The 21,525-nt window shown below is 41.6% G+C and overlaps 2 protein-coding genes across 4 annotated transcripts in view; one reads left to right on the top strand and one right to left on the bottom strand.

Annotated features, from left to right (window-relative positions):
* STARD9 (StAR related lipid transfer domain containing 9) overlaps positions 1–8,721 on the top strand; it is a gene marked incomplete at its 5' end in the record, with an annotated part of 107,858 nt that extends 99,137 nt beyond the window's left edge. Inside the window, 10 exons of one of the 2 annotated variants that reach the window (XM_082059629.1) lie at positions 96–293; positions 1,070–1,253; positions 2,384–2,530; positions 3,073–3,178; positions 3,777–3,919; positions 4,500–4,564; positions 4,653–4,858; positions 5,216–5,295; positions 5,696–5,854; positions 6,254–8,721. In XM_082059629.1, coding sequence (XP_081915755.1) covers positions 96–293; positions 1,070–1,253; positions 2,384–2,530; positions 3,073–3,178; positions 3,777–3,919; positions 4,500–4,564; positions 4,653–4,858; positions 5,216–5,295; positions 5,696–5,854; positions 6,254–6,355 — 1,390 coding nt within the window. In that variant the 3' untranslated portion in view covers positions 6,356–8,721. The remainder of the gene's footprint in view (positions 1–95; positions 294–1,069; positions 1,254–2,383; positions 2,531–3,072; positions 3,179–3,776; positions 3,920–4,499; positions 4,565–4,652; positions 4,859–5,215; positions 5,296–5,695; positions 5,855–6,253) is intronic. The other variant, XR_014184729.1, reaches the window with a different exon arrangement.
* A 2,220-nt stretch (positions 8,722–10,941) lies between these two features.
* Positions 10,942–21,525, bottom strand: part of CDAN1 (codanin 1) — a 35,331-nt gene continuing 24,747 nt past the window's right edge. The window contains exons 20-28 of one of the 2 annotated variants that reach the window (XM_082058672.1): positions 20,282–20,431; positions 19,771–19,834; positions 19,202–19,280; positions 18,157–18,314; positions 16,470–16,577; positions 16,021–16,084; positions 14,576–14,778; positions 13,724–13,831; positions 10,942–12,696 (exon numbers count right to left, since the gene is read on the bottom strand). In XM_082058672.1, coding sequence (XP_081914798.1) covers positions 12,571–12,696; positions 13,724–13,831; positions 14,576–14,778; positions 16,021–16,084; positions 16,470–16,577; positions 18,157–18,314; positions 19,202–19,280; positions 19,771–19,834; positions 20,282–20,431 — 1,060 coding nt within the window. In that variant the 3' untranslated portion in view covers positions 10,942–12,570. Of the gene's footprint in view, positions 12,697–13,723; positions 13,832–14,575; positions 14,779–16,020; positions 16,085–16,469; positions 16,578–17,706; positions 17,748–18,156; positions 18,315–19,201; positions 19,281–19,770; positions 19,835–20,281; positions 20,432–21,525 lie in introns of those variants that run through there. The other variant, XR_014184644.1, reaches the window with a different exon arrangement.

Genomic DNA, 21,525 nt, shown 5'->3' with positions numbered 1-21,525 from the left:
TACAAAGCTATGTAATATTTAAGTGTTTTTCAAAAAACCAGAAAATTTAACTTTTCAGGGTGCATTTTATCACTCGGATGATGTTTCCTTGACAGACACATGAGGACTATTGAAACTCTGAGGAAGGAGAGAGAAAAGAGGCTTCAAAGATACCAAAGAAGCCGAAGTCTGAGTCCTCAAAAGCATTTGAGTCTGTTGCAGACGTTGGATGCAAGTCGGAGGGATCCAGATCTCCCCAGCAGGCGCCGGGAGTATCTACAACAGCTGAGGAGAGATGTGGTGGAAAATACCAGGTGGGGCATCAGAAACCTCGCTTTTGGCCTGATGTGCATTAACAGTGGTAACCGTGGACGCACATTAATGGTTCTTATTGTCACCTGAGCCTTCTGAGGCAGAATTCTTAATCCCAATGCAGAAGTGTTAAACTTTGGGATAGAAAGTGCTTTCAGGAAAAATGTGTGCCTGGTTTTAGAAAAGATTAATTAAAACCTTCTGTCTAGGTTGTTTCACTTCATAACATGTGCCTAATTTATTTTATATGCATGGTTTATGGGGAGAGCCAAGTCTTGACTCATTATAGACCAATCTGCCATTTTACTCCTTTGCTAACTTAACTATTTTACATGTCTTTTAAGTTTCATTCTAAATATCAAAAATGTTCTGCAACCCTTCATCATTTAGAACTTGAGTCTCTCATTCCCCCACCACGTCCCCTAAATGACTTTTGCTTGCTCTGTGGAAGGGCAGGAGACGGTTATTTTCCCAACACAATTATTTTGCATGTGATATGCCCAAGCGCTAACCACAGATCATATGGAGAGCTGACTTAGGAACTAGTGCAATCACTGGAGTAATCTCAGTGGTGAACCAGTCTGAATAATTTTCCAAGGTTAATGTCTGTGGAGCCTTTAACGAGTGAAGAGAAACTTTTAGCGTGGCGAGTTTTACTGGCTTTTGTGGCAAATTTTCCTGTTCCATGTTGAAAGATGATTTTCTCACGGTATTGTGTCAGGTGACCTGATTTCCAGTAATTCCGTGTGTGTTTTCCCGAACTTACCTGCCCTTACAGAGTTCAAGAACCAAAAAGAAGAAGCATTCAGCACCCTTCAGACATTGAACTGTTGCTCCGAGACTACCAGAGGGCACGAGAGGAAACCAAATCTGAAATTGCACGAGCTAGAGACAAGCTTCGGGAGAGGGCTGAGCAAGAAAAGAAGCGTATACGGGAGCAAATACTTTCTCAGTTACAGAAGGTGAGCATTGCAGAGGAAACTCTCACGCATTATTCACATGAATGTATTTTTTTAAAAGAAACTCTTCCACGCTTTAATCATTTTCCTGTTTGATACACATCAGTCTAGAAAAAAACAAAGAATTACATGCCCAGTCTATGGAGGCATTTTGCTAAGGTAAACTGAAGTTTATTTCAGTAAGTACTTTAACACAAAGGCCTTATTATTTTCTTTTTTTTTTTCTGTTTTCCTTTAGATTGCCCTCCATATGTTTATTTGTCCAGTACTTTGGGTTTTTATTTCCCCACTTTGATACCCATCTTGCACAAGTCCAAGTGTGTGTATTTTTCTCCCAGATGCAAGGACAGTACCTTGTTAGGATGTGTCTGTTCTGCCCAGTTTTCTACTACGCTTTTATGCAGTAACCTTTGCCACTACATACGTATGTGGTGCAAAATGTGCTGAACACTTGCTTTATTGGTCTGTACCCTTTAAGGCACCTGGAATTCTGGCACCTCCACCAGATGACTGGATCTTACCACATCTGCTGCTGTGTTTTTCTTGTGAAATGTAGATGTACTTTACCCGAGTTGGAAAATCAAACTTAAAACTGCCCTTGAAAGTATAAATACTCCTGAAGTTCTCAGTATTTCCTTATTATGTAATTTTCAGTTCATCTTCTGGGCTGGTATTGAGTAGTTGCACTGGTTAAAGTAAAATCTTCAGTCTTTAACAACTACATTTGACCAGCAAGTCGAGTCAGGGGCTACTCAAGAAGGTAAGCACAACTGAAGAGAGATCCTTTTTAAAACTTCTTTTTTTCCCCTTAAAAACATTGTATTGGTTTGATAGCCTGGACTCTCATATACGAAGAATAACAACAGCAGAAGCTGCATTTTCCCGCACTGCCAGGTTTTACAGGGTGATTTGCTCTATGGCTTATATGATCTTAGTCTTTCAAAGGAGCCTGCTTATTTAATACTTTCTGTATGGCAACAGCTTCTGTCCTGTCAACACTCCTGGAAAGAAACTGGGACTTCTTTAGGTTATTCCTCTTTGAGCTTTCAGTGCAGTTATTGATTTGACCAGCTGTTGTGCACGGTAAGTTTTGTGTGGCGTTTTTATTTGTAATACTGTGATACCCGTTACAGGAAGAAGCAAGGCTGAAGACCCTTGCAAGTACAAGCACTTTGTGTACAGACTCCAGCCTCAGCCTCTCCTCTGGCCCAACATCTGGTTACAACAGCAGCAATACTGCTACGTACACTGCAAGTAACCTCAGCAGCCAGGACCAGCAGGTGAGAAACAAGCGGACTGTGAGACCGATGTCTCCTGACGCTTTAACAATAACAGAGATATTGTAGGAACAGAAACCTTTTTGAGAAGGTTTGTATTCAGTCACAACTACCAAGCAGGACAAGTCTGTGTTGTTTTGTTTTGCCTTTTTTTTTTAAACTCATAGATAAAAAGCAGATAAGTCTTACTATGGCCAGTAATGCCACTACCATGTTTTATAAACTAGCCTTTTCTTGTGATAAAGCAGAATCTGATATTCTCACTGTGCCTCCCTCAATGATGTACATTGACTTAAGAGTTTGTGTGTGTGAATATGAACTTTCCTGAAGTTACTTTTTGGAGTACATACCTGTGTTAGCTCCTCACGCTTGATTTGCTAAATTTCCAGAGTCAGGTTAGCATTTCATAACCATAGGAAAGTCAAAGGAGTTGCCTTATGATAGAGAAGCTTCCAACCCTGTAAGGCAGATTTGCTACAAATGTTCTACTTGCCATTCTTCCCAGTTCAACCAAAAGCTCCCACTTCTCCTCCCTCTTAAACCAGGTTTCTTCTGGAAATGCTTCACTTTCAAAAGATTCACGAGGTCGGTCAGCTGTCAGAAATAGTCAGCTTTATGTATTGGAGCAACTACAGAAGGATCCAACATTTGGTAAGTAAACATACGTCTGCTTATGTTTGAGTTGTATCCCAAGCCAAATGAGACTTGTCATTTATGCAAATCAAAATCTAATTTGATTCTAGGTATTTACATTACATGATTTCAGAAAAAAACGACCACCAGTAGCCAGAGCTTGCTTAGAATTTCTTGAAAAAATGAATGGTGATTTGGTTCCTCTGAAGTTGGGTCTTTTGATGTAATAACATTAAAGTATAGTGTTCTGAAGGGTTGGGGATAATGCTTCTAATGAACCAAGGAAGCGGGGGTAGGATGGTACCTTTGGGGAGGCCAGTGCCTAAGGCTGCAACAAGTATAGGCTTGTATATGCAAGTTCCTATTTTTAATCTTCAAGACTGATGTTGCCTATTCTTTACTTATATGTGGTAATAACTGTTAAACTTGAATAATGGGAGATGTAACTGCAGTTTAATTGCCAATATACACATTGTCTAGACAAGGGATGTTACCAGTCCTTCCTCAGGATCAGGTGGATTGGGTGCTCCAATGGAGGGTTTAAGTGCCCACAACTGCAGAACATTGGTGGTATTTTTTTTTTTTAATTCCCCTACTGCTTTTTTGTTTCCTGCAGAAGCCGTCAGAACTCAGCCACCGCTTCCTTCTAGTAGCATCAGCTGTAGGTTCACTCATGGATTAACTATTTCCGTCAGCTCCTCTTCAACAAAAGGATACCAGGATTTATCCAAACATATCTTGGCTAATGCTACCACTGAGGTACGTAAAGAAGCAGAGTTAGTTTTCACTTACTTCTATACCTTCTACTGGAAGTTGTAGCAAAAAGCTGTGGGATGAACCTTGTTGTTCCACACTGCCAACAGTCACCCATTCAGCAGTTACAAAGACACAGTGAACAATTATGAATGGTGGGGGAAGTGAGCCAGGCTGCACCTGTGGGGTTCCAAGAGCCTCTTGCTTGTTAGCTGAAATGTCTGAGTGAAGCTGGTGTCCTCTAATGTCCGAGGATTCCTATAGTGCATGGCAAGATATAAGTGTGTAGTTAGAAGGAAAACATACCAGCTTTGTGTTTCCTGTCAGGGAGAATCACTTCAGCATCATTTGGAGATATGTGCTCCCCCCATCTCCTGTTTTCTCACAATAGTTTAAGCTAGTATACAGGCTTAGGCTTATATATATATATCTCTCCTTCTTCAGCACAGCAAGCCAGTAAGGATTACTAGCACTGTAAAACTATTTGCAGTAAAGACAGCTTAGTAGTTTGAGTAGAAGACAGTGTAGCCACATGTCAAAGCTGAACACAATTTAAAGTTTTCACAACTTTCTCCAACCTGTACAGGTAATGGCTGCATGCTCTCACAACCTGAGGAATCTCTACACATGCCAAGCAGCAGCTGGTTGGAAGTAAGTTTATGGCAGGTCTTTATAATGGGAGGCCTTTTTATGTACTTGGCCCTCTGGTCTGCAAATACCTTTCGTTTGTCTTTGACAGATATCAATGTACAGAAAAAGAGGTGCTGGTTTACTACAAAGTCTTCCCTTCAGCAACAAGGCATGGGTTTCTGGGAGCAGGAGTGATAGAAAGACCTCTGCCCTGTGTGTGGGGACTTGTGAGAGATCCTGGCAAAAGGCATCTATACGACAGAACTATCAACACAGCTCGAATACACAAGAAGGTGACCAGCCATATTCAGCTGGGTGAGTATCAACACAAACAGCTGGACACCACTATCATAAGGTACTTTCTCAGCCAGTTTTGCAAGACTTTTCCAAAGTAAGGATAATATTAAACACATCTCACTGCAGAAGTACAGCTAGAGAGAGTGGTTTCAAAGTCAAAATAAATCTTAAGTGGCTTGAAGAAGCATCTTAAAGACAGATTACGACATGTTTACTAAAGCTCTGCTCTTAGGCAACAGGAAGTCCAAATAAAATAGGCATGTGTATTTAAGGGGTGGGTGAAAACTGTGACACATTGAAGTTCTCAAAGTCTAATTCCACCCCCCCCCCTTTTTTGTTTGTTTGTTTTTGGTTTTGGGTGTTTTTTTTCCACAGTATATTTAGTGACCGATACCTCCCTATGTTACCTGAAGCAACCCCGGGATTTCTGCTGCATTACTGTAGAAGCCAAAGAGGTAAAGTGAACATTCTCCCTGAAGCAGTGGAGTAATTGTTCTGAGCTCATGGTTCAAGGACAAAGGGGAGAGGAAGGGAAGGCCCTGCTCATATCTCCAGCAGTGACAGTGTAACAGGAAGAGAAGCCATGCTGATATGACACAAGTGACTTATGTATAGAACCCTCTTGCGAATGACAATCATCAACCAAAGCCCCATTAGGCAGTAACGCAAGTGTTAACACAGTATATTCTGGTTACAAACATGGCAGATGATGACAAAAAAATATAAATAATAAATAAAATGAAAAATATTGCTACTTATTAAAAAAGCTCTTTTAAGTAATATGAGATATATGCCTCATGGCAAACAAAGAAAACGTTACTATATTCATTGCTATCTTTCCATTGTCATATGCAGGAGAACTTGTCTGTCTTGGCTGTTCAGTCTGTCTACGATGCATCCATGCCTCACCCTTGCAAAGAAGTGGTGAGAGGGGAGATTTTGCCAAGTGCTTGGATACTTGAACCTGATGTAGTGAATGGAAGAGATATCACCAGAGTTATTTACATGGCACAGGTAAGATTTTGCTGTGTGTCCAACTGTGAGTACAAAAAGCCATTACATTTATTAGAACACTTAAGAGCTGCTCCATGAAGTTTATGAAGTGACCATAGAAGACAAGTCCACTTCATGCTGTTACCTGGCATGATGTAGAGTAACGCGGAGAGAATCTGATCAGGCTTGTGCTTGAGCACGTCACACCTGCTGAAAGTAACATCAAATAGCAAAGCTTTGAAAGCCTACGGAGAACTGGAAAGGAAAAGATACAAATGACACAGTAATGACAGCACTGGGCTGTAAACAACTTCTGTGTGTAACATATACTTGCGATATCGCAGTTATTCCAGGCTGGGGAAGTGTTTTGTTCAAAACCAGGTACAAATGCCAATGTGGCCTTTCTTCTAACTCCTGCAGGTGGACCTTGGTGCTCCAGCTATCCCTGCAAGGCTCCTGAGTTCCATGGCAAAGCGACAGCCTCTGGTGATCGCTCGCCTGGCGCACTTCCTTGCTAGTTAGTGTTTGGTACAAACCTGGACACTTAACAGCAACTGAACATCTGCAAAGAGCCACGAGCATCTGTAAGGGTAATGTAAATGCCAGTTCATGAGACAGCCACAATCAAGTCTCACTTATGGAGCCAAACTGCTAACACTGGGCTATACAGAAGTATAGTTAGAAAAAGGATCATTTATTTTAACCAACATTGCTCAGAAGAAACCCAGCGAGTTTTATGGGGAACTTGTCCTCCTGGACACAGCTGTGTAGATAAATCACATAACTTAGCTAGCTGGCTGTACTTTCCCTTGAGAAGGAAAGGTAAAACACAGCATGATATCCACTAGTGCTCCTACACCCTGGATAGATTTTTCTCACATGCTTGGCTGACTGCGTGCAGCCAGCATACGGTGTTTCAGATCGCCACTAGACTATGCAGCATCAGTGGAAACCACCACACCTCAGGACACAGTTTTACTGCACTGCAGAACTAGGTGCTTTGAAATAAAGAAACCAAACTGACAGCTGTAAACAGCAACATCATTAATAGGGATTAGTACTGAGTAATCAGCTTGTTTCTAGAATTTAAATCCTGCAAGTAAGAGTAGCTCCAGCATTTTTCCACAAAGGCTTTTTCCGTCAGCCCTTCTACACTTTTACCAAAATGTATTGAGGGTTGAAAGTAGAGCCTGGTCCTCATCTTATTGCACTTGCTAGTAATGTGACCAGCTGCCTCACCGCAGTGAATACAGACTCTTCCCATTCAATTACCTCATGGTATTTCTGCTGAGCTTAGTCCAGCAATCCTGCTGTCAGGCTTTACATGTTTGTCCAACACACTGCCTAGTTTGATCACGTATTCCTAAAATAAAGCAAAATGACAAGTAACTCTGATATCTGAATAACTTCATTTAGTCTTCAGCACAAGAGTAAAGAATCACTTTAGGTATCTTATATCAGCAATAAAAGCTGCTATGATATGCTTTCTTCAGCTCAAAAAAGCCCACGTTGTTCAAGAAGCTGTTGCACTTTAAATCTGTCAAGTGAGAGACATGTATTGAAGCATCCACCGTACCAGTGTCAGCATCTGCTACTTTAACACAGTTCCTTTCAGTAAAAGATGCATTTCCCCAGCACACAGTGACCTTAGCTGCACTTCTTACCTTTGAGTTCAAGAGCCAAGATCTACTTTTATTATATCTTTGCACAGGTGTAATTTTGGCTCCCAGCTTCTATGTTACTACTTCCTGTTATTAATATATTGTTATAAAAGATAACAGCTATTTTAAATTGATATTTAAGAAAATAGCAGTTTTGAGACATACCAGCCCAAGGCTTTTTTTCCCCCCTAAACTATACCAGGTAGAATAACAAAAATGTTTCACTTACAAATTTGCTTTGTTTTATCTTTAGATGGTCATGGTTACAACCTTAACACCAATATATGGCTGTTGTCTTTTGGTGAGGCTCAGCCTTTTCTTAAAAGCCTGCCAAACTGAGTCATGGCATGGTTCACTTCAAGTGTCATGCATCATCCATAGCCCCTCCAGGGGGGAAAAAAAAAGGTAACCCCTCACAAAGTTTTCTGCAACTGAGTGAAAAGACAGATTTCCAGATTTGCAACCTTTCATACAGTCCCCACCTTTTTGTGGAAACCAAGAAAGGAAGAGCGAAGGCAGCAGTACAGAAAAGCCCTAGAAAAGATTAGCAGAACCAGCAGCACGGTGCATTGGCTCTGTCCCCAGAGCTGCTTCCGTGGGTTGCCAGAGGAAGCAGGGGAGATCCTCATAAAATTCACAAGGGATTTGCTCAGTGCTTTGCTTTTTTTCCCTTTTATTTTGGACATGGCACTAGTGATAAAGCAGTTTTTGTAGGAAAAACATCTAGGGGGACTCCCATTGATCAATGATTCCAGTGCCTATGAAGGATAATGTCTTATTGTACAGTGCATCAGATGTTTATTTTTATATATACATAAGATTTTTTTCTATGTTTACAAATTAAGTTATTTATATATGCTTGTTTTGAAGCGTTTTTATATGCTATCAAAGCTAAGTTTTATTTTTATTGGTATTGAATTAATGTAATTTTTTTTAATACAGCCTTCAATTGATACTAAAAAGCCTATTTATATGAATGTTTTCTTTTGCAAATATAACATTTTATGGTACCTGTTAATGTACGGCATTGGTTTGCTTGGAAGGAAGATATCAAAACCCAGCTGATACCTAATTTGTTAATCTACAATGGGCAAAACCCAACTTCCTGTAAGTTACTGCTGAGCAGTAGATGTTCAAACCAATTGTATTGTACCACCTACTGTCGCATCTCTGCTCTTAATCAAGATTGCTATTTTCATATCCACAATAAATGGTATTTTCTACACAGAAAAACACGCTCCACATTATTTTGCTCCAGACAAGATACCCAGCTATGGAACTGTGCTGGATGGAGAAATAGCATAAAGGCTAGTATGTGATAAAAGTCTCCTACTGAACCTGCAGAAGAATGTGCATGGAATATGAATTTGTGGCATAAGAGTCAAGAAGCCAAATTTGCTTAAATTTGGTTTCTGTGACACAGCACCTTATCCAAGCAAAAGGTTTTTTTTTTTTGGTTGGTTTTGAAACCAGGCACTGGCTGAGGCTGCTTCCTGAGTCCAGCCATTTTTCCTCATTTTAATTTGCGAATTGTGAGTTTGCAGTAGGAAAGACAGATAGAAGGAAGGTCACAAACTCTGACCTGGCTTGCTGTGAGCTCTCTACTCCCCACTGTTCTCCTCCTCCCAGAACCTCTGGAACCACACAGGGACCAGGTTCAGCACCTGAAGCACTCACAGAATCACAGAATGTTAGGGATTGGAAGGGACCTCAAAAGATCATCTAGTCCAATCCCCCTGCTGGAGCAGGAACACCTAGATGAGGTTACACAGGAAGGCATCCAGGCAGGTTTTGAATGTCTTCAGAGAAGGAGACTCCACAACCCCCCTGGGCAGCCTGTTCCAATGTTCTGTCACCCTCACTGAGAAGAAATTTCTTCTCATATGTAAAGTGGAACCTCTTGTGTTCCAGTTTGAACCCATTACCCCTTATCTTACCATTGGTTGTCACCGAGAAGACCCTGGCTCCGTCCTCATGACATTCACCCTTTATATATTTATAAACATTAATAAGGTCACCCCTCAGTCTCCTCCAAGCTAAAGAGACCCAGCTCCCTCAGCCTTTCCTCATACAGGAGATGCTCCACTCCCTTAATCATCTTTGTTGCCCTGCACTGGACTCTCTCCAGCAGTTCCCTGTCCTTCTTGAACTGAGGGGCCCAGAACTGGATACAATATTCCAGGTGTGGTCTCACGAGGGCAGAGTAGGGAAGAAGGAGAACCCCTCTGGACCTACTAACCACCCCCCTTCTAATACACCCCAGGATGCCATTGGCCCTCCTGGCCACAAGGGCACAGTGCTGGCTCATGGTCATCCTGCTTTCTCCTACTCTGCTCTCTAACAGGTCATTCCCCAACTTATACTGGAATCTGGGGTTGTTCTCTAAGACTCTACACTTGCCCTTGTTATATTTCATTAAATTTTTCCCCACCCAGCTCTCCAGCCTGTCCAGGTCTCACTGGATGGCAGCACAGCCTTCTGGCTTGTCAGCCACTCCTCCCAGCTTGGTGTCATCAGCAAACTTGCTGACAGTGCACTCTATTCCCTCGTCCAAGTCATTGATTAATACATTGTATAGTACTGGTCCCAGTAGCGACCCTTGAGGCACTCCACTAGATACAGGCCTCCAACTAGACTCTGCCCCATTGACCACACCTCTCTGACTTCTTTCCTGTAGCCAGTTCACAGTCTACCTCACTACCCGATTGTCCAGACCACACTCTGTCAAATTTAGCTGTGAGGATGCTGTGGGAGACTCATATCCAGAGGAGCTCAGTGGGATCGCACGGAGTCACACGCCCTCACGAGAGTGGTCCCACTGCCGAGTCTCCCTAGGCAGAAACAGTGAGCTCTACAACTGTTGTTAAGGTTTAGTTACAAAGTCAGGTGTCTGGCTTTGCAGAGCAACCAAGGCTGATTATCATGTGATGCCCAAGAACTAGAGTAACTGCATTAAGACACAAGAACACAGAAACAGAGGTGTTTCTTACCTGCTGGTTCCCACTGAAGAACTCCCTTCTGCCCAACAGGGCACACCTATGCTCTCTGGAAGTAGTAAACTGCTCCTGGGGCTTGATCACCTTTTAAATAAAAATTTCCAAGCATGTTGTGTTAGAGAAGGATAATTCAGGTATGTAGATGTCATGAAAACAGCTGTGGCCATGGGATCTATGCAAACAGTTTTACAATATCGAAATGAAGTAACTTCCAGAGCTGGGATGATCTTTTTAAAAATTATGAATTCCAGCTTCTTCCCCCTTCCACCAATAGCACCTCTCTTATTTAACAAAACTATGTTATATTTCAGTACAAGCAGAGAAGCATGAGGCTGGACAGGAGAGGTTACTATGCTTTCTCTGCCACATGCTTTGTGGCAAGGCACCTTTTTTTGTACTTTGGCCCAGTACAAAGAGGTTATATAACAGCTTGAACACAGAACAGGTAATTTAATCATATTTATTGTGACAAACAACAACTTTGAATGAGAGCTGCAGCAATTTGCCATGTAATACTCAGCCTCAGGGAGCAGGTATGTTACAATATGGTGTACTTGCTATTTCAGTTTGTATTACCATGTCCTTGCTGCATACCCAGCATGGCTGCTTCTAGGGACCCTCTGCTACAAGCACATCAGAAAACCCCTCAAATAAGGCATGCACATGGAACACGTCCAACCTTTCAATGCACTGCTTAGTAACCAACAAAAAGCTCAGTACAGTTCAGACACTGCTGCACCTCTATGGTTTCACTCTCTGTAGCCAATATATTTTAATAGAAGCCACAGTTCTACCTAATTAGGTCTGTTCGTGGTTTTTCTTAAATCACTGACTCCAAGGTGTTACCTTTTTCACCTTCTTATATAAGGAAGAGCTAAGTTAATGAGCAAGCTGAAAAGCCCTGGCCTTCACATGTTTTTCTTATATAACATAAAATTTGATATCTGAAAAAAAACACAAAAACCTGCACTAATAGGACAGTCCTAGACAAAAAGAAATCATATCCTCACTGCTACAGGGGGGAAGAAAAAACATCCCATAAGACAGCTATAATGAGCACCTAGTTATATTGTGCCAGCCACCAGCAGTCCCTACCACAAACCCCAGTTCAAGGAAATACTTGGGGTGGGTGAAGAGGACGTCACCCCCTTGGTGATGAGCTACCTGCAGGGACAGGAAACAGCCCCTGTTCTCCACAAGGATTCCTTTCCACACCCGCTCGCCGGGGCTGGCACAGGGATTTTTCACAACTTTGGTGTCTGCTCTTCCAAGGCTGTAGTTTTCTCACTGCAGAACTTCCTGTCTGATAAAACCCAAACTCAAGGCAAGAAGGATTATAAAAAAGTTAATAGCAGCCAGATGCCATTTATGTTCACATAGTATAACAGTGTCTTAAAAATACTTTCTTCAATAAAAAATATAAACAGATATTTTCTCCCTTATTTCTATCTAAATCCCCAGGAAATTACAAGTTGCATTTCCAACAAGAGATGGAAAAACACTTCAGCGTCTACATCATTTAAGAATAATGCCATCAGTGTTCTGCGGTATATATTTAATATGGTTTAACTTTTAAAATGAGTCTTAAAAAAATTAAAATCAAACCTTCAAAATTGAGCTTACAAAGAAAAATAAATACAGGTTCATCTCTATGTCATACAGGTTCACCTTTTCCCTTCTCTGACAGGATGAGAAACCACATTAGGTTAAGAGAGGGCCCCCAGGAGACCATCTCTCTGATCACGAAGTAACTTGTCCACTTGAATCGATTCCTGGGTTGAGTCACAGCCTGTTGCTGTGCAAATACAAAAAGTGTCTGAGTGTATAAAATGGCTGCTCTGAGCCACAATCAAGGTGCTTAAAGTACTTTTGACCTGGAGATGCACTGGCTGATGTAAATCCTTCAGCAGAGTCAGCACAGCAAAATGTCCGTGAACAGCAAGACCGGTCCAGGTTTGGCACAGTGTGACCTGTTATCTGCAGTACGCTCCCAGCAAAGAGCTCCCAACGCACTCAGAAACACCAGAAATGCCATTTGCATCTTCATTTGTAATTTCTGTCCACAGAAACTCCACCTCCACTAACTTTGTGCTGTCACGGTACCTAGAGATTGTCTGGTCAGCTCACAGGGGTTAGTCCTGAGCTCTTCTTTATGATGTTCTGATATAAATACTCTGGACAGTATTTCCAGTTCTTTTAAGAAGTCCTGCAACAGATACAAACCAGAGAAGCCTTATTAACAAATGTCAACCAAGAGGCTTAATTTTTCTAGTAAAGAATTCTACAAGGTTGAACATGTTGTTAATTATTTTGCAAGTGCGGAAGCCTGGTCAAGCTACAAAATTGATTGCAAAGATCAATCAACGTTCAGTTTCCCCTCTAATCCCCCGCCCTTCTCAGAAATGATCACTGCCCCAATTTAAAACGCTTAAACATCTCTGATACGCAAACGCTCACCAGCCTTAAAATACTGCCCATTTCTATCAAGGAATCACAGAATCACAGAATGTTAGGGATTGGAAGGGACCCCAAAAGATCATCTAGTCCAATCCCCCTGCCAGAGCAGGAACACCTAGATGAGGCTACACAGGAATGTGTCCAGGTGGGTTTTGAATGTCTCCAGAGCAGGAGACTCCACAACCTCCCTGGGCAGCCTGTTCCAGTGTTCTGTTACCCTCACTTTCTTCTCATATTTAAGTGGAACCTCTTGTGTTCCAGTTCGTACCAACTGCCCCTTGTCCTATCATTGGTTGTCACCGAGAAGAGCCTGGCTCCATCCTTGTGACCCTCATGTTAGGTGGTTTCCTACATTTTGACTCTGGCTAGAACAGTCTGACTCCTCTCACATGCTGGGGGTAGCAGGCAAAGCGGTTTAAATGCAAGTCTGGTCAGTTAAGACCCTTCCCACCATGTCATTGTCAGCTACAGCACAGCAAACACATTCAGGGTAGAACTGGTAGCTTGGCCAGCTGGTCTCCAAACTGGTTTACGATTTTATTGGAAACATTTCCACTGTGTGGGCAATGCTGGGTTTCACACAAGTCCACATTTCTGCCACATGCTAGTAACAGTAAACAAGCTTATGGGAAACCAGTCCTGCTGCTGCATTAAGTGGAAACTATACACAGGGAAGGTTACGGGCTTCATCTACATAAAAGAGAATACAAGGATTGACTATTAATGTAGATTTACATTTTATTTCACTTATTTTTCATGCACATCCAATTACTTACTGAGGGCCAAGGGAGCTCTTCGAGGCTATGCAAGCAACTCTCTATTTCGCTTGTTCTCATTAGTTCATGTTCTACAAGACCATGAAGCATGAAAAGGAACAAATCCCACTGCAGAAGAGAAAAAAAAATATCAACAACTCAAAGAAATGGGGTTTTAGGTTTTTTTTTGTTGTTGTTGGTTTTTTATCCCTATACAATTTGTTTTTCTTGGATCAGAATGTAGAGAAAAGGAGCAAAAGGACAAAGCACGTTATCTGGGTATGGCAATGAAGGACACCAAAGAGCAACATCCAAAATGAGTGAACAAAATTCCTTTAATTCATAAATTGTATCCTATCACAAAGTCTCAAAATGTCTAATTCTCAGTTTTCCATACACACCAAGTATTTAATTCCTGGATGTTCAAGAACAGCTTGAAAACTTATTTTCCTACCTGCCGAAATAAGCTGGTTTTAGCCTGCAACTAAACAGGGTGATTTTCAGCTTCATAGCTGGGGATCTTATAACACAAATATGCATGTGAAAATGAAAGGTGATAAAAGACACGGATGCAACTAACTACAAAGTCACGTGTGTTCAAGTCTTCATAAGCTCCCAAGCCAAATGGGCTATTTTGCTGTTTGTTCCTAAATGTAACTGTGTGCACCAGACACGTATCAAACACTGACCAGTGCTACACAGGCCTCTCTTTCTCCAGCCCTGCAGAAACAAGGCCGGCTAACAGCAGACCAAACCCTGCTGGCCTCCTTCACACGAGCAATCAGTGAACACCACGGGCAGGCAGAGCTCTTACATCCATATCTCATATCAGGCAGGATAACTGGCAGCTCCATAGATGGGAATAAACTTTACCTCTCGCTGCTTAGCTTCTGCAAGATAACCAATGTTCTTCTTGCTGAACATCAGCTGCACAGGAACAGGTGTTCCAAAGTCCTCCTTCCAGACAGAAAGCAGCACTTTTAGAAGGCCATAGGTGGGACTGTTCTTTACACACAGCCTCTCAAAGCCCTTCTCTGGGGATTTGATCTCCAGACTCAGAGGAACATGATCTGAAACTGTAAGAAAAGGAAGAAAGGTGAAATTCTACAGCTGCGTTATTTTCCTTTTATAGTCATCATCTTGGTCCAACAGCACATTTTGCATAACTGGTACCTAATCAACCACTGAAGCAAAAACACTCAGTGAGTGTAAACCAGTGAACCCAAGAGGGCTGGAGTTTAAAAACATGCAAAACTATGAGCTTTAAAACAATATAAACAAGTATTGCATAGGAAGAGATTTATACTACTCAGATAAAGAATACCATTTGGTTGGCATATAGTCCCAAGTCTTAACAGATGACTCACTAAACAAAAGTCAGCCTAATGTTTAATAAAAGAGGACCTAAGTGTTACTCCAAAGGAGAGTAACACAGTAGAACAACATTTAAATCTATAAACAGATTAAATAGCTGTTCATAGTTTCGACTATAGGAAGAGTTGCATAACTTCATATATGAGAAAGTAAAACTGAACAGTGTTTAATTGCAGATAAACATACACAGGGAAGAGATCCAGATCTTCCTTGGGACAGGCTAATGGAATGGGGCAGATTTACACTGCTGCCCCCCAAAATGAAATTTCACAATATTCAGATTCACAATATTTTGCTTTCCAGAAGAATGAACCATGTATAAAGCTTCTTAAGAAACTAGAAGGTTGCCCAGGGAGAAAACACCTGCATTCAGATCCCTAGCTCCAGCTGAGAAAAACATCGTATTTTACACAGAGCAAGTAAGAAACAAAACAAACACAAAACCCACACACATGAAACACACAAAAAAAGAGAAATAAACCAAACAAACAAAAAAGAAAATCACCACACCAAAACTGAAAACACTCGCAGGAGCAAAGACATAAAAAGGAGACTTAATATAATTTAAGGGAACAGGCCCTTCCTCTTAAGAGGAAAAAAAAACCAAACCAAAACAACAAAACTCAGCCACAACTTTTCAGAGGCAGAAATACTGGAAAGCATATCACATATTTAAATGAAGGTATCAATAAATAAAAAACAATGGAGATGTGAATGAGAACAACAGATCTGAAGGATGGTTGGTCACAGTTCAATGCTGTTTTGCAGAAGGTGGAAGGGAATAAGAGCAACTACCAAAACTGACAGAAAAAACCCTACAGACTCAATGACACTAGAGAATCAAACATCCATGAGGTCTACAAGCTAAAGTCTCTGACCCCAAGGATTTAAGAGAACTGTAGTAACAGATTCCAGTCTTAAATAGCTTATAATCACTGACTTACCCAGCAAAGAGGCCAACTCAACTGTGCACTTTGCCAGCTGCTGTTCTGATGTGGGACACAAGAACTGGAAAACACAAAAGAAGTTGTATCTTTGTCCCCATACTGCACGCTGAACAAAACTGTGCTTCACAAGGGATAAAAATATCAGAGAGGAGCAGGCAATTTACAACAAGAAGCACAGAGCTGTGATCAGGTGACCCTTAAAGACTGCAATACAAGAAAAGATCATTTATGAAAAGGGGATCCACAAAGGTTAATTTTAAGGAATGACTAGATCTACACAATATAAAAAAAAAAAGCAACACAGTGCAACCTTGTCACATATGAGCTCAGACAAAAAACATTTAACTGAACTCAACTGTGAGGCAAGGCAAGCTCACAAGTTTACAGGAATGAAGACAGCTCAAAGTGGTCCAAGGGGTTTTTTGTTGCTTTTTTGCTTCTTCTACCTTTCTGCATCGAAGTGTCTGACTCAATCTTCCCAGCAAGCTCTCCAGCCAGACGCAGTCAATCACTTCGGCCTCATCCCGGGGGCCCACGGCAATACAAAGCACATCCTTGATGGAAAAAAAGACAGCAGTAATTCACCTGTTAGTGTTCTGCACTTCCACAAACAGATCTTTGAACTCATGACAGAGCAGTTCATAGACAGTCCTCAGGTCCTCATTGAAAAAAAAAAAAAAAAAAAAGGTAGTATCCTCCTCATTTCATAAGACAGATTAAAGCTGAATTTTTTCACAACCTTACCTAGGTCTGATTTTCTACCATAGTTCTCACTGATGTTATCAAGTCCAGGTCAATGAGGGCAACCAGTTCATCCTCCTTAAAAGTAACTAGCTCTGAAAGCTCTAGATAAATCTGACAGCACCGCAAGCAAGCTCAGGGTAGTAGTGCTATAGAAATCCAGAGTCCTCTGATACTGTCAAGGCAGTTTCAGTGTCAACACAAAGCTGTGTATGAAGAGCGCTAAATGATTTATGGCATAAAAACTGATTTAGCCAATTTTACATGTGGTAGCACTTTCCATCACCAGCAATTTACCAGCCAGTATCAGGAACCCAAGATAAAAATAAAAAATAAAGTTGTATCTCAAGATATAATTTTAAAATATCTTCAAAAAGCAACAGTTTACAGAAAAAGCCCCTGGTTTCCTCACATACCTTACCTTTGTCTTATTATTTTAGCTCAAGCAAGAAAATGTTAAAGGATGCGTACTCATTCTTGCACAATTGCTGGGAATGCAATGACAGTGAGATCCAGTATTATGGCTCAGACAAGAAGCAGCAAAAATAATAGACAGAATGCATAACAGTAAAAAAGTGAGGCTTTCAGAATTCTTCTTTTCCTCATGGGTTACTCTCACAGGTTATATAATTGCATAATTTTTACAAGTGCAGTGACCTTTTAAAAGCCTGGGAAAAAAAGACCAAAATGTAATTTGAACCAGCTTGAACAGAAAATTGCTCGGATCTAAGGCTGAAATGAACTCTGTACCACCACCTTCTTTTCAAGATATTCTGGTCCACCCTAATTGTAGATGAATGAAGGTACACATGTAGAGAGGCAAAAATCTTTCAACACGTTTGTACAGATTCATCTGACAATTCAATATAGAATTCTTGGTGTATAAGATGGAATAGTCTACCGAGTACTACAGAACTGAAAGGACCAACAGGAAATACTTACTTTAAATGGAGACCAGGAGACTCTCCGTAAAAAGAGCAGGTCTACAAAAAAGTAGCTATTTTAATATACTGGCTCTCCAGCATACAATTGTACACAACGTTCACCACACTATGGTTTCTATGCTACTCGTATCAAAAAGGTCACTGCAATGTTACCAGAAATGTTGTATTTAAGACACTACTCCTGACCAGAGAACTGAGATCTACGCAAAGACAGCAGGGGGATGAAAAAAACATAAGATCTCTCCATCATGCTTCCTTAACACTCCTCACAGCCAGTTCCTTAGAACCAGAACATCCCTTTAAAAACCAACCAACCAAACACACACACCCCACACAAACATAACCAAACCAAAACCCAATAACCAACCAAACCCCAAAATACACAAAAAAAAACAAGATGAAAAATAAAAAGGGTGTTAGGGCAAGCCAGAAGGTGAACACTATGTACCTTAATCTCATTGATGATTTGGGAGGGAAAGGGAGCGCGGTGCTGACAGCCTGGAGGGCAGTCCCTTCTCAACTCCAGAGCATCCTCACTGGGCAGGGGAAGTCCTGGGACTCTAAGCATTCTGTTGAAGGTTGCCTTCACTTCTCTTTTAATGAGGGCTACAAAGAACAGAGGACAAATCCTGTTTACTTCAGCTGAGGCAGACAACTGTTTCCAAACACTACCTGTATTAGCCTCTCACTCTGAGGGCCATGGCGAATGAGGACAGGTTACACTCTGAAACCCTTCTAACTCTGAGCTCCTACTTTATTTAACAGGCAGAGGCAGAGGTGTAGAGCATGTTAAGCCACAGCTCTACAAGGCAGCCACTCATTTTTTCTCAAGATATTTCAGCGGGTTTAATGAACACAGTAGCTAAGCCAGGAAGCAATGCCAATGTAGAAAGCTGAATCGGCATGATCATACCCGTTCAACCACTGTGCCCATGAAAGCCATATGTTTTCTACCAAAATAAGTTTTGACCAGCATCCAAAACACTGAACTCCTGCTGCTGCAAATGGTGCTGGATATTCCTCCCCAGATTCTTGGCACAACCTCCTGAAACATTAGGTTTCCAGAGATCCTGAAGTGTTGCCAAAGCACTATTAGAGTATTTCAGAAGCACTCTGTACAGAAGGACTATTAGGTGGCTTGAGAGAGCAGCTGTCTGTATTGTATATTTGATGTGTTAAGACAACTTCAGCCTAGATGACATACGCAGAAGCAGCTTTCCACAGCACTCATGCTCACCATCCTACAAGCCTCCATAACTAAAAATCACTTACATGGGCCAAGCCTGAAAAATCCCTGAAGAAGGTTCTTGGAGCTAGAAATCATGCCTCTTATACCTGAACAAGGTGGGACAGAGCAACTGCATGTTTCCCACTAAAAGAAAAATTAGTAGGACCAAGTACTTTATAACACTGGAATAAATTCTACTCCTTGATCTCAGAAAAAGAGTACAAGACACACATTAGAAGCCCTAGTTCAAGGTAAGGAGACTCACCTGCAATGTTGGCAGAAAGCCAGCCACAGGCTTTCTCAGTAGCCAGTTCCACCGCAATGTCTTCTGCGCTACTTAAAACCTTCACAGGGAAGATAAACAAGTGATAGGGGATTTACTAACATTCACAGCACTGTAGTCAGTGAGATGTCAGAAGGAAGTCTAGAGGAAAGAAGCTTTATTTTGGCATCCAACATTTAAACAGAGCACCACCACCTCTGGGGGAACTGCTACTCTGAGCAATAGGACTGACCCATTTTGATTTCCCAAACCTCATAAACCCCATACAAACATCATAAATGCTTGGGGAAGTTGATGCTAAAAGCATTATCTTTGCAAGATGAATGCAATTTCTATACCATTCTAGGTTCAATAGTTAGGTACAGGCTAGAATATCACTTTAACCAGAATATCCATGGCAGTCTGGCAGAGGTGACTCTCCTTTGCTGTTATTCCTCAGAAGAGGGCATCAATAGATTCCATTTTCCTAAGCCATTAAGGGATAAGTGAAGCAGCAATGGAAAAGTGATAACAGTCCAAACTTAAAGTCAAGTTTTAGTGAAAATACGTACTGCTGCAGATGTCTCTTCTGGCAATAACACCCTTACTGCCTCAGGACCTTTCTTTTTGCAAAATCTGCAAGAAAAGAAAGAAAACACGCCACAGGATTAGTCAAATTTCTTGGTCAACAATCAGCCATTCATTACTGTAGCAACCTCCACGTGCTCTTACAGTCAAAACCGGTTGGAAGACTGCAACGAATTAAGTCAGACCAAAAGAACCAGACAGGAAAGCACAATTACAAGCCACCAAGCTGCAATACTCAGTTTTCCAAAGAGGGGAAATACAATGGCTGAAGTGCATGTCCACTTGGAGCTGGATGCAGGACAGACAGCACCTTTGTTCCTTCCTACAAACATGGCATTAACTGTCTGGAGGCGCGGCAGTCATCCTAAGAAGAGCAGAGGTCAGGGTTTATAATCACCAGAACCTGAGCATGACAGGCCTAGCCAAATTAGGCTTATAGATTCTGCAGTAAGAAGACAAGGGAAGGCACAAATTTAAATAACTTTTCCTCCTTACTCTCTGCCTTTGATGAGTGCCTGGGCCCCTTCCTCATACAGGTGAGCGCACACCTCTTCAAGCAGCTTGTCATGATTAGCATCCTTCTCCTTCACTTTATCCTGCAACATGACTTCAGCCCTTTGAACCAACTCTGCTACCAGTGTTGCCCTGGTACAAGAACAAAAACAAGAACAATCATACAGACTGAAATCAACACAAGAAATGGTGCACGCTAATTGTAACCTGCTGTTCTCCCAGTTAGAAGGATACTTATCTCAAATGCAATAAATGACTCTGCTAAAAAAGAATTCATCACACTGCATTTAGTACTGTACCATCTCCTTGTTGTTTTTGTGAGGAAGGAAACAGCAAAATAGCATTAAGACTCAAAAGTCAAAAGCCTTTAGGTTTTAATAGAAACATATATGGCTGCAGGCATCTTTTCTGGCAGCAATATCCTTAGACTTCCAACAGATAGTGGTCTCATGTTCAAAAGTGTCAACAGCAGCCCACTACAACCAGCACTCCTTGTGGGCTGATACCATTTAATGTCTTCAACAAGTTTGACAATGGGACAGTGCAAACCCCCAGCAGGCTCATGAGTGACATGTTGGAAGGCAGAGCTGCCACTCAGGACTATGACAAGGTAAAGAAATGGGCTGACAACGGGGTGGTGACTGTGCAGCTGTACAGGCTGGGGTGTGCTGGCGAGGGAGCAGCTCTGCAGAAAAGGATTTGGGGTTTCCAGCAGACAAGCTGAATGAGTTAGCAGTGTCCAAAGAAGGCTAACCTTATACTGGGCTGACATTAGCAACAGTGCAGGCAGCAAGTCAAGTGAAGTTACTGCTTCCCTCACCACTGTGAGGCTGCACCTGGAGTGCTGTGTCCAGCTTTGGGACCCTAGCACAAGAAAGCCACTGACAATTCGAGAGACTGCAGGGAAAAAAAAAAAAAAAAAAAAAAAAAAAAATCAAGATAGCTGGGATGCTGGAGAACATAACGTACTGGGAGACTGGGGGAGCTGGTTTCACTTAGCCTGGAGAAGAGAAGATGAAGGGAGAGGGAAGGGTTATAGAAAAGAAAGAACAAGACCCTTCCAGGAAGTGGGCAGGTAACAGTTGACAGGCAACATGCCCAAGCTGGAACAAGGGAAATTCTGATAGTATATAAGGAAACAATTTTCACAAAGCTTGGAAAAATGAAGCATTGGAATACGATACTAAGAGGCTGCTGAATTCCCATGCTTAGGGACTTTCACAACT

This window comes from Streptopelia decaocto (genome assembly GCF_964273445.1).
Source record: "Streptopelia decaocto genome assembly, chromosome: 7".
Taxonomy (NCBI): Eukaryota; Metazoa; Chordata; class Aves; order Columbiformes; family Columbidae; genus Streptopelia; species Streptopelia decaocto.
Note: the sequence above shows the minus strand (reverse complement) of the source record. Positions and strands in the feature narration are given on the sequence as shown.